This window comes from Octodon degus, unplaced genomic scaffold (assembly GCF_000260255.1).
Source record: "Octodon degus isolate 3935 unplaced genomic scaffold, OctDeg1.0 scaffold00030, whole genome shotgun sequence".
NCBI classification, from domain to species: Eukaryota; Metazoa; Chordata; class Mammalia; order Rodentia; family Octodontidae; genus Octodon; species Octodon degus.
In genome coordinates this window covers 7242886-7256056 of record NW_004524606.1, presented here as the reverse complement: position 1 = coordinate 7256056, position 13171 = coordinate 7242886, and the positions used below count along the sequence as shown (strand labels likewise).

The following is a 13171-nucleotide window of genomic DNA, read 5'->3' as shown; positions in this document are numbered from 1 at the left end:
AGAGAGAGAGAGAGAGAGAGAGAGAGAGAGAGAGAGCGCTTGGGGGGGCTGCGCCAAGGTATAAAAGTCCTTTCTTCCCTGCTTGCTTTGCTTTGCCACCCTGTGATCTGTGGCAGCGTGCTCCATACTGTTCCAGCACCAGTAGAATGGCAGTGCCCAAGGCCAGTGAGCACATGGACGCCCAGGGCTCTAACTTTATTCATTTAGCTGCTAAGGAGTTGCTGGGTTCCTACCAGGTGTCTGGCCCCACACTGCATGCATGCTGGGATAGGGCAGTGGCCAAAGAGAACACCCAGCCCTGCTGTTGTTATAGCCCATTGGGAGGAGGCCAATGTTAAATACGGCTGCTTCTCCAAAGGCTGTCCCTCACTTCTCAAAGTGTCTCTGGCTTCCAATTTGGGAAAAACAGGATGAGTGGTGTTCTTGGGTAGGGGGGATACATTAGAGAGAAGAAATCAAGAATTTAGGCGCAACAGGGGCTTTCATGTTAATGGAAGGATCCAAGGTGATGTCTCAAGAAGCTGGCACTGAGCAAAGACAGGAGGTAAGGCTGGCAGCCAGGCAACTCTCTGAGAGGTTTACTCCTGGTCCACAGACCAGAAGGTGTGTGGGCTCTGTGGAGGAGCAGGCTGGGCACCTGCCAACCCTAGAAAGGAGTCGTGTGACTAGAGAGAGCCATAGAAAGGGCATGCATAGGAGATGGCATGGGTCTGGGCTGCAGAGCACCACAACCTGTGGCTTGGTGCATCAGGGAGTCATCGGATTTGTGTTTTAAACACCCTCACTTGTCCAATTGTTGAGAATGAGTAGATGGTATTGTGGGAGATGGTGTGAGATTAATTAGGAAGCTGCTACAAGGGTCCCTGCAAGAAGTGGGCTGGACAGAACCATATCTTCCCCACCCCACAGGGCATGTGGTCTCAGGCAGTTCCACCATGAGAACTCAAGAGAGAGCAGGGGACACACAATCACTACAAAACCTTCATGCATGTACATATGTGTATCTTTTAGTTGTAGGGTTTATGCAAAAGAAGAATACTATCCTGTTTTGCTCTCAAAATGTTTTTCAGACTAGTCAGATAACTCAGCAGCTTAAAGTGCCTGCTTAGGCAATTGCAGGGGGTGGGGTTCAATCCCCAGTCTGCTGTGCTGCCCCCCCCCCGGGGGGGGGGTGGCGCACTAAGATGGAGATTGAGACTGTGTGTGGTGGCACTCATCTGTAATCCCAGCGCTTGGGAGGCTGAAAAACAGGAAGGATCACTATGAGTCTGATCTGTGTAGTGAGACCCTGTAGACCCTGTACTAAATACATTTTTTAAAAATAGTTTTCTTATAGCCAGGTTTGCTAACTTACTCCTGTAATCTCAGCACTCTGGGAGGCTGAGATGGGAAGGATTACAAGTTCAAAGCCAGCCTGGGCAATTTAGAAACTTAGCAAAATCCAGTCTCAAAACAAAAATAAGCATGTAGGAAGGGCTGGGCTAGAGCTAATGTGAAAGCACTAGGTCCGGGCTCCAGTATGACAAAGTGATGCAGCGTACACCCGGTGGCAGGTGCCGGGCCAAGCCACTGACATGCATTGCCTTATTGACTCCTAAGCTGAGGGCCTACTGACTTGAGGGGTAGGGCCTCTGGGGAATGTCCCCACCGTGCAGGGAGCAGCTTGGAAACCAGCTGTGTCTGCAGGCAGAAAACATGGAAAGTGAGGCCCACAGTCTTCCCTTCATGACTTCAGCCTTTATCAGATATATGCCTTTTTTCTGGTTCCCAAATCTCTAAGGCACAGGTTAAATATGGGTGCATGTTGTATATGTACAGACACACAAGAATTTATTGATGTGCTTTAATTTATTTTACCAGCTCTCCATTTCCATATGAGTCCGCACTCCCCCAGGTTTCTGGGGACTTCTGTGGGCTGGGGGTTGTTATCTCACAGCTGTAAATCATCTTCCGAGAACGCACTGGCCTCCTGGGTAATGCAGCACAGATGTGAGCATTTGAAAAGCTTGATAATAAGTGAGCAGGCAGGCATCTAAATCAGGGCATGGGACTTGGCCTGACCTCCTGGAAACCTCCCTTCCTCTCGGGGAGGGCAGTGGGTGGCACGGCTGGTACCACCCAGCTCCTGCTCCACTAGCATTTCACTTGGCATGTTCCCTTCCCCTTCCTCTTCCTAATAGCTTGCTGCCCCCAACCCTGTGCTGTTGTCCTTCCTTCCCTTCTACCTCCCTTCCTCCCTCACTTTCCTGCTCAGTTTCCCAGGCCCTAGGATTTTAAGAGTCATCCACAGTGCTGTAAGATGAGAATTCCCCATCTTAGTGGAGAGTCCTAGCAGGAAGCGAGGGGAAGATGCTAGATTTGTCACAGTTGCTGACAATCAGGAGCCTCTAAAGGGCTGTCCCTGGCCTGGCTTTGGAACATTAGCTTTTTGTTTTTTCCCTGTACCGGGTCTTGCTAAATCACTGAGTTGCCCAGGCTGGGCCCAAAATTGTGATCCTCCTGCCTCAACCTCCCAGAATGCCGGGATTACGGGCCCTGGTACCTGGCCCAGCTGGAACACTAGGCCTCTAGAAAGAGTTTAATTCATAGGGGCCAGGGAGATGGCTCAGTAGAATAAGCGTTTCCCTGGCAAGCGCAAAGGCCTGAGTTCAATCCCTGGTTCCGCAAAAAAAAAAAAAAAAGAAGTTACAAAAAGAAAGAGTTTAACTCAAAGGAGCAGCATGGCTATACCACATGGGCTCCCATCATTCCAACAGATTTTTTTTTTCAAGTGAGCCAAAGGTATGTAAGAGGTGGAAACTGGTGGACAGAGATTCACTGATGCAGAAACATGCTCCTGAAATCTTCCAGGTCAAGTAGACTACTAAAACGCAGGTGCAGCAGAGCAGTTCTTCCATGAAATCATCGTACACATACAAAAAGTATAAAATATTAACAGGTGTTAGTCTCCAAGTGGAATACAGCAGTACTTTTCTTTTGACTTTTCTTTTTTTCCTACCAGAGACATATTGAGTAAATCTTTCTTTTTAATGCCGTATGAAGAGTCATAAAAAAAGAAGAAATGAATGTGGCTAGACAGCCGTGAGTTACTTTAAAGCTCTCAGAGAGTCTGTGATTTACAGTAACGAGAGGACAGGAAGTCTTCATCTTTCTAGGGAGAAAAGTGATTTAAAAGCCAGGAAAGCTAATGGATCCCTGCTGTCCAGATGCCGCAGAGGCTGCTTGAAGGGACACGTGCGCTCGCTGCCCTCTGCCACCACCCATCCAGGCACAGGAGACTCCAAAGCTGACATGCAACTATTAGTCACATTAATGTCACCCACCACCACCACCACCACCACCCCAGCCTCCTCATTCGGAACTTTCAGGCAGTGAGTAGCTTCCTCTGTGAGCATTTTTTTCTCTGAGAACTCAAGAAAAACATAAAATCCTTCAAATACTCCTGCGATCCTGATTCCAGTTTCTACAGGATTATAATTCTCCGTGCACTCCTTGATCAGATATCAGACGGTGTACAAATCTGCTAACTTTCAGGTCCTGTCTTTTTGTAGGTGTACCAAGTATTTCTGCAGTTTTTTTTTTTGTTTTGTTTTGTTTTTTTTTGCGGTACTGGGGATTGAACTCAGGGCCCTGTGCTTGCCAGGCAAGCGCTTATTCTACTGAGCCATTTCCCCAGCCCCATTTCTGCAGTTTTAAGATCAAGGCCATGGTACTTTGTGTGTGTGTGTGTGTGTGTGTGTGTGTGTGTGTGTGTAGCCAAGGTCATCAAGGATGGAAGCCTCCAAGGAGCATTAAAGAATGAGTGTTATAATTGGGAGAAGAAGCTATAGAGCAGAAACTTAAAAGCGGGGCCTCTGGTGCAGGCTTTCTCCATGGGACACCTGACCTTCCAGGCTGGGTCATTCTCGTGGCAGGCAGTGATACTGTGCTTCAGGATGCCACACAGGGTCCCTGTTCCTGGTACCGGTAATGCTCCCCCAGTCATGACCAACAAAACACCTCCTTGACACTGCCAAGTCCCCCACCAGCCACAGAGCAGGGCATTAGCCCCACTCTTGGCTCATTCCCCATCCCCTGCTGCTTCACCATGTGGCTGTGGGCTCCTGCTAGGTCCTATCTGCACACCTGTAGAAACAGACCTGGGATAGTGCCTGTCTGCTGGGTAAGGCAGGCAAAGGATCGCCTGCATTAACATATGATGGAGACTCCCAGTCCATGTAACTGTGTGTGTTACAAGTAACAGAGTCCGCTCCGTGAGTGGAGCATCCCTCCATGTGAGGTAGGGCCTTCCAGTGCAGAGGCCTGGAGACAGACTGGCTTGGGTCTGAGCCGCTGCTCATCTCTGCCTGGCTGGAAGATCTTGTCATCAGTCTTCCTCGCTCTTAGGCCCAGCTGCTTCCTGCCTGGGGACTTTCCTCCCGTGCCTGCTCTCCATGCTCCTCTTAGAGGAGCTGGCCCGCTCTCCCTCCATCCGGAGCAGCAGTTGTGAAGAGGTCAACACTCGGAATTCACTGGACCCTGACCCTTCAGGATGTCTGTGAAGGAAGGCTCCCACCTGCTCCTAAAAGGTCACAGCCTGGCCAAAGCTGCAGCCCTTCTGGAGAATGCAGAACAGTGAGGAGGACAGGAGCAGGAGAGCAGGTTTGGACAGGCTCCCTGGAGCCCTCATTGGCTCTCCCGCCTTGGAAGGGAAGAAGACATTCCTGGGAGGGGCAGCACCTAATGGATGCAAATAGTGCTTCTTTTGGGATTTCTCCAAGACTGCTCCCCTCCCAGAGATGAAAGGGAACACACTGGCCTCCTCAACAGCTAGGTGAAAGTGAAACACAACTAAATTACATTGCAGCCCTCAGCAGCTTTATGAAGTGAGACTGTGACTCTAAAGCAGGGTCATTAGCAGCACTAATCAGAGATCTCCCTGCTCAGAGTGTGGACCGGGATCTGATAGGAATCACCAGCTGCCTGGGGAGTGCCCAAAATTACTCCCACCGAGGCTAAAGGAAACCTAGAGTGAGGCACTTCGATTTAGCCTTCGCTTCTTGCCAGTCACATACTCAGCATTGTTCAGAATGCAAAGCAATTGAGCAATTTTTGCCCAAATCAGGTCTTTATTATTTTCACTCAGACCTAGCAAAGGCCCTGGAAAACAAAGAAAATCTGATGAAGTGCTCAGAAGAGCATTGGTTGCTCAGAATTTTCTTCTTTGAGTGAAAGAATTTAGGAAGGAGACTTGAAATTTCCATTCTGGTTGTTACTGATAAAGTTTGAAGGATGCTCCTAAGTCAGCACCTTTGATTATAGTCCAATCAATAACATACATACTAAGGAGCAATACTTTGCTAATGGTCCCTGTCACTCACTGGCTGCTGAACTGTAGGCCACCCAGCATCCCCCACGTGTGTCAGCACTCATTTTTCTGGTCTGGGGGACCAGAGAGGTAAGAGACGTCCTGAGGGCCAAGTTGCTGGCCCCCAAGTTCCCATGACTGCTGCTTCCAGGATTGAGCTGAAATTCAAAGTAGCATCTACTGACTCCACGGTGTTGACTTTGACCACACTGAACAACTGCCACAGAATGAATTAAACCGATCATCTAGATGTGAGTACTCACGCGAGAACCAGCCCGGACACCCCCAGACTGCTGGCCTCTGTGTCTTGTCGTCTAGCAGACAGGCCTGCTGCCCTCCATGTCTGCAGATTGTCTTGGTCATGTCTTTGGACAGGGGTGTGTTGTCATCACTGCTTGGTGGGGAGGAGAACATCAAGAAGTCAGGATGGTGTGAAGGGCAGCTCGAAGATGGAGACAAAAGCTCCCCTCCCCAGGCTTTCTTCAGAGAAATCATTGTGTGTTAAGCTGCTGGAGGTTTGCCTTCAAGACTTGCACCTTTTCAAAGCCTGGTTCTGTTTAAATTTTTTTTGTTTGGTTGTTTTGTTTTGTTTCATTTGGTGATACTGCAGACTAAATTCAGAGCTTTCACACCAAGCTACATTCTCAGAGCTTTTTGATTGTTTGATTTTTATGTTTTTTTATTTTGAAGAAAGGTCTTACAATCTCTACATTGCCCAGGCTGGGACTGAATTTGTGATCCTCCTGCCTCATCCCCTCTGAGTGCTGGGATTACAGGCCAGTGCCACAATGCTCTGAACCTCTAAGTTCAACCCTAGGCATTAATTTATCAAAATCCTAATGCACTTGCTCACAGTAGGCATACAGAGAAGTGGTATCTTTGGCAGAAAGGGCTACAACAAAAGGTCTTTGTTTTGTGTGGCTGGGACAGTCTGTTCCCTTTCCCTGAGAAGGTTTGTTTTCAGGCCAGGGCACGTGCAGATAGGTGTGCCTGAAAGCCATTGTCCGAGAGGCCCCAGTGTACTTTCCACACACTATAACCACGAGGTTGGTCAGGGACCCGGATAAATGCAGAGCAGGGCTGTGGAGTCAGGGCACAGGTAACCAGATGCCTCGGTGGCAGCAGGCACCAGGGCAGGTCATCGGAGCGGAGGCGAAATTAGATCAGGGCCTGCCTGTTTCCTGGAACTAGGATATAGTCAGGAGCCTGAACTTCAGAAGCAGGGTGGCCCCAGTGTCTCATATCTATTTGGAGTTGGGCAAAACCCAGATCACTTTGGTGCCCACCCACCTGTGTGGGGTTCTGCAGTTCTCAGAGACGGCGAGCATGAGTCTGTCTGCTGCTCCGTGTGGTTGTGCTTCCGTGCCTCCCCACCTGGTGAACTCATGCATTCTTTAAGACCCTGCTCAGTTGTCCATCTCCTGTGACCCTGGCTCCAATGGTTTGGTCTTGGCAGGGCTACCCCCCTTGGTTCATAAGCTGTGTCAGCCACATCCCTCTCATGGCCCCCTGCTCAGTGCACGTGCTCTGTCTCAGGTGACTGCTGCAGGAAGGCACTGTGTCCATACTGGTTAGGAATATGAACCTAGAAGTCAAGCAGTCCCCTCTGTCTGAGTCTTGGCTCCACAACTTTGTAGTTGCGTAGAGAAAATGGCTTCGCATCTGTTTGTGTCAGCTTTCTCATCTCTACTGTGGATCCATTGTTTGCTTTCTTACTGTATCAGCTTGCACTGGAGGTTGAAAGAAGCAAAGCCTAGAGAACGCTGTATTGCCCCTCAGCATAGGGGCCTCTGTTAATTTGATTCTCTGGTTGCGGCAGCAGACCCCAGTTGTGGCAAACACACTTGTACCCAAAAGGGAAGAAAAATGTCCCAAGGAGGCCATGAAATAGTCAGGGATCAGAGCTCCAGAGATTCTTCTCTTCCTTCTTCTTTAGGGGCAGGGGTGCTTGTTTTTTTTTTTTTTTTTTTTTTTTTTAGATAGTGTCTCATTATCTACTGCTGTATTCCTGGTTGTCCTGAATTACCCAGGCCTTCACTTTTCAGCCCTCCGGCCTCAGCCTCCCAAGTGCTGGGATTACAGGTGTGTAGCACCGTGCACTGGCTGAGTCAGGACTTCAAGAGGGAACCAAAGAGCAGAAAGCAGTGGACAACTTCATCCCGGTGTCGCTGGCAGAGCAAATATGTGCTGGCCACCTCTGCTCGTTGGCCACTGTAGCCATCCTAGGCCTATCTGGTCCAGGTTAGGCTTCACGCCCACGGTGGGAGGCATGGCTATGGCTGAAGGAAGGCTGTGCTCTGCTAGCCCCTGGGGCGGCCCTGTCAGGCATCACCTGCTCAGACGCAGCCAGTGGCTTCGTGGCTTTTGGTATGTGACCTCTGCTGCAAGAGTGCATCTTTACTGATTAAATCACAGTCACAGAACTTTTAAAAGAAAACAGGAAAATTTGAATGGGAGCTGCATTTTGGTTAATATGAAGGAAAGATTGAACTTTGTGTAAAAATCCATTGAGCTTATGGTTTTAGTGTGACCCTTACCTGTTAGAGATACATATGAAAATGATTAGAAGTGAAACTATCCCAGCACTGCAGCAATTGCTACATCATGCTGTAACGTTTGTACATCTGTGCCCCTGATGGCTATCACTCTTTAGGAGAGCAGGTCCCCCTTCTGTGTCTTCGTATGAGAATAGCATGATGTAATCGAACACATTCACAGAAAAGCAGATCAGAATTTCAATTGCTTTCTCCACAGACAGCGCTGAACATTTGTGTTAGAGACTTAATTTCTCTAATCTTCTGTTCTTAAACTGAAGAAGAGGATTAAACAAAGTAGAGAATTCTTACACAGTGTTTTGCTCATAGATAGCTCTTGATGTATGGTTGCCATTATCACTTCCAGTATTGTCATTATTATTGTTGGTTCCCCGGCACCTTTCTTAATATCTGGCACCTACTAGGTATTCAGTAAGTTTTTGATAAATGAACCACACACACACACATATATATATATATACTTAATTTCCAATTGATTGTTGACATTAGCTGTACCTTGTTTACTGGTGTATTCCCAAGAATTCTGAAGTAATTCTTTTCAGATAGCAGATATTCATTAAACACTGAAGGGCCGAAGGAAAAAAGGAGGAAGCACAGAATCTTGGAGTGGAAAACAGACTTGGAATTCTACCTCTCTGACTGGGGATCCCGAATGGGTGGGAAAGTCGCTCCTCTGGGGAAGCTTTTAGAACTTGGCACAGGAAGACTAAAACTAGACCCATGTCTATCACCATGTACTATAGGGGCTGAGGAGATAGCTCAGCAGCACAAGTGCCTGCCTGGCAAGAACAAGGTCCTGAGTTTGATTCCCGGTTAAAAAAAAAAAGTTTATATCACCATGCACTAAACTAATGTCAAAACAGATCAAAGATTTAAATATTAAAACAGAAATACTCAATCTTCTGGAAGAGAAAGTAGGTAGAAATCTTAAAGATATACATGTAGGCAGAGAGTTTATGAACAAAAACCAAACTGCACAAGAAATACTGTAAAGAATCAACAACTGGGATCTCATTTTATTAAAAAGCTTTTGCACATCAAAAGAAATCACCAAGAGAGTGAAAATACAACTCACAGATTGGGAAAAAAAATTTAGTCAGTTTTCTCTCAGACAAAGGACTTCTATCTAGAACATATAAGGAACTAAAAATAAATCAGACACCCCTCCCAAGTTCAAATCCCAATCAAGAAATGGGCATCTGAGATGAATATACACTTCTCAGATGAAGAAATACAAATGGCAAACAAATATATGAAAAAATATTCCACATCACTGGACATTTGAGAGATGTAAATTAAAACAGCGCTGATATTCCATCTCACCCCAGAAAGAATGGCTGTTATCAAGACATCAACTAATAACAAATGCTGGAGGGGTTGTGAGGAACAAAGAACCCTTCTCCACTGTTGGTAGGCATGCAGACTGAGCAACCATTATGGAAATCTGTGGAGGTTCCTCAAAGCCCTAGGATTAGAGGTCCCATTTGATCCATCTATTCCCCTTCGGGTATCTTCTCAGAAGAATTAAAATCATCACACCACAGTGATATATGTGCACCCTTGTCCATAGGAGCACAGTTTGTAATAGCTAAGTCTTTCAAACAATGCAAATGCCCATCAACTGAGGAATGTATAAAAAAGATGTAGTATTTTTTATACAATGGACTATTACTCAGTCATAAAGAAGAATAACTTGAGACTTTTATAAGTAAATGGGTGCAATTAGAGACCATACTCATAAGTAAAATAAATCAGACTCACATGTGTAAACAGCATATTGCCTCCCTGGTGTGAGAAACTGAAAGAGTAAATAAGGTCTAAAATATACAATAGATATTGTGAAAAAGGAGCAAACTGTTCAAATGGTTAAAAGAACTAGGATGGGAGAAAGGAAAGAAGGGAAAAGAGAGAAAATGCAAGTTAGCTATACTATTCATGTTTCTTAGTTCAAAGAAAAGGCAGGCTTGCACTTGCATCAGAGAATTTCTTATGCCTATGCCATGTACTGAGTACCTACTTTAAAAATAATAATATGCAATGTATTAACCACTGCTATTCTCCTGTCATATTGTTTCATCTAATCTTTCCAGAACCATATGAAACACGGTAATTCTAACACTCATTTTAGGAGACACAGAGAAGCCAGGCCTGGCAGTGCATGCCTGTAATTCCTGTGCTCTGGGAGCTGATGCAGGAGGATCACAAGTGCAAGTCCAGCCTAGGCAATTTAGCAGTGTAGTGAGACTCTGTCTTAAAATTTGAAAAAAAAAAAAAAAATTAAAAAGAGCTGAGGATAAAACTCAGTGAGGAGCCCCTGGGTTCAATCCCTCTGCTGAAAGAAAGAGGGAAGAGGGAAGAGGGAAGAGAGAGAGAGAGAGAGAGAGAGAGAGAGAGAGAGAGAGAGAGAGAGAGAGAGAGCAAGCGAGCAGAAAGAAGCCAAGTAACTTTCCTCACTGACACATCTAATAAGTGGCAGGTGATGGATTTGTGTTATGCATCTTTCTGATTCAAAAGCCTATTACCACCAACTCATTTCCTTTCTGCTTTTATACCTCAAAATCTGACAGGCTTCAGTCATCATTTTGGGTTATTGTTCAGTGAGATTAAATCCTTGTCTATAAAAATATATAGGATTTGATCTCCTTTTGGAATTTCTCTTGATGCATCATTATGGGATGAAATTTTTCAAGTGCTTTTACCATCTTCATGAGTGATAAAATTTTCACAGCTTTAAATCGTTTATGTATTTATGGCACTAGACTTGGAACCCAGGGCCTTGGGCATACTGGGCAAGAGCTGAGCCACTGAGCTCCAGCCGCAGGTCCTTTCACCGTCTCGCAGGCTGTAGTTGGGCATCAGATGTTTCATTACTATTGAACAACACAAACCCACACAGAATGCACGCCAAGTCCTTATGATTGTGCAGGGCCAAGGATATGTTTCTCCGACATTCTAGCCCTGGCTGGTCCTGATGGTCACCACTGTGAGCCGGGGTTCTCCCGCGCGAAGCTGGGCATTGTGTGCTGTTCATGTATTATTCATCGAGTGAGGATGGGGCCGAGGAACAGCTGGGGGCCTCAACCTGCTGCTCACCCGCCACCCCAGTGATGGGAACTAACCTTGTTACAGCCTCGTCTCAGCCCCTCCTCTGGCCATTGTGGCGCTCTGAAAGGCGAAAGGGGCCGGCATCCTGTGGCCCCACAGGCCGAATGAGCAAACTTCTAGGAACAGACTGGGGAAGGAGGCCCAGAATAGCCTGATTTGCATGAGAAAAGAGAGAGATTGACGGCTGGGAGAGCTTGGCATCCAGCCAAGAGGAACCCGTGGTGCTCGGGGACACAGTGGAGGGAGGTGTCTCTGAAATTCTCCCGGGAGTGGATGTGGCCCCAGGCCCGCTGCAGGTCTGAAAACCTCTGCGCTCCTCCCAGGCCTGTAGGTTCAATTGTGGTGCCCGAGCTCAGCCGCTTTCCTGTCTGCTCTCACCTCGCCCGCGCTGTTTTGAAGACGTCTGAGTGAGCAGCACAGTTAAGTGTGCGTTGCAGCCAGACGCATTTGATTTTCCCTTGAACTTGCCTCCGGACGCCCTGATGCATCCTGTAGGAGCGCGTATCTGCAGTACGCATGCGCACACACACTTCTCTGAGGTTTCTAGGAAAAATAAAGCCCTATTCCCAACCTTCTCTCTTGTTTGCGGGGACCGCCAAGTGAAGAAATGAATTGTTGCCTACAGAAGGAAATAAAGCCCGTACTGTTTTTCAGGTTCTACATTGAAAGCATATCGTTTCTAAAGGAGAAAACCACCGTGGAGCTGTTTTTCCTGAATGCAAAGACCTGCGTACACAAGGTAAGAGGCCCTTGGTCCTGGTCATGGTGCGCCTGCCTGCCTAAGCATAGGAAGTGCGGTAGCGGAGGAGCTCGCCAGTGTTCTCACCTCCAAACCAGAAAGAGTAGTCTTTCCCCTGATGTTTCCTACCTCAGCAATGCCTGCTGCCCAAATAAGGTAATTCTTGTCCAGTTCTACCAGCAGGGAGTAAGGCTGGTACATCAGGCACTACCCTATCACCACTTCCTACAGGACTGATGTTGCACACGCAACTACCCAGGGAGACGCAGGATGGAGTAGGTCAGGTTGAGATCTGAACCTCTTAAGCCAGAAACCTAAAAAAAAAAAAAAAAAAAAAAAAAAAACCTGGGCATGCCTTACATTTATTTTAAAGCAAAACCTATCTTCTTTAGTGTCTTACTTCTTTTAGTAACTTTTCTGGTTGTTGAGACAAAGTATTTGATGCTCATAGTTGTGGGAGAAAAGGTTTATTTCACTCAGTTTGTAGAGGTTTCAGTCCATAGTCAGCTGGCTCCAAGGCAGGGTGGTGTGGAAGAGCGGCTTTGCAGAGGAGGAGTAGTTCATGGCAGGCAGAAGGTAGCAAAGCAAGCAAGGGACCTTAGCCACTTGTTTCTGCCCTTTATATTCTATCTAGGTTACTGGAATTAGGACAGTGCCATGATAATCCATGGGCTTACTTAATAATGCCAGCATCACCAAGGCTGGATCCAGCCACCTCTACAAAGCCCCATCTATGACTGCGTGTGGCCTGGGGGCACATCCAGATACAAGCATGGTAATTAGGCTCACGTGGCTCCTTTCAGCCCTGCACACCTGTAGGGGCCGAGGAAGTGGCTGCTCAGAGCCACCCACCTTCCATAGGTCTCTCAGGTCCCTGTTGGGAGGGACCAGGGTTGTTTTGTGTTTCCAGGTTTTACTTCTGTCCAACATAGCCAGGAGAGATCACTTTTGTGCAGTTCAGTTGAAATGCCATGCCAGGCTATTACCACCACAGCAAGTAATAGAAGTTGGTCCGTGTTGTTTGTATGTCTGTGGAGCTAGGAATTACATCTAGGGCCTTTGCACAGAGTTGCATCCCCAGAACACGCCCACCCCCAGCCACCTCATTTTTCTTTCTTCTTTTTGCCTGAGTCAAGATCTTGCTAGGTTGCCGAGGCAGGACTCAAACTTATAATCCTCCTGCTTCTGTCCCCCAAGTGCTGGACATACAGGTAGATACCATCATGAACCTTCATAAAAACTTTTAGAGCCGGGGATGTAGCTCAGCAGCGCAGTGCCTGCCTAGCAAGCACAAGGCCCAGAGTTTGATTCTCAGTACCAAAAAAGAAAATAGTAAAAATAAGACCAAAAATAAAAAAATAAAAAGATCCTTTTGCAAGAAAACCCAAAAAACAAAACTTTGGGCCGGGGAGATGGCTCAGTAGA

The 13171-nt window shown here is 47.0% G+C and overlaps 1 protein-coding gene across 6 annotated transcripts in view; it reads left to right on the top strand.

Moving 5' to 3' along the window:
- The window catches only part of Frmd4b (FERM domain containing 4B), a 358125-nt gene that overhangs the window by 238598 nt on the left and 106356 nt on the right, over nt 1-13171 (top strand). For all 6 annotated transcript variants that reach the window (XM_023713303.1, XM_023713301.1, XM_023713300.1 and 3 more), the window contains one exon: nt 11662-11746. In XM_023713303.1, coding sequence (XP_023569071.1) covers nt 11662-11746 — 85 coding nt within the window. The remainder of the gene's footprint in view (nt 1-11661; nt 11747-13171) is intronic.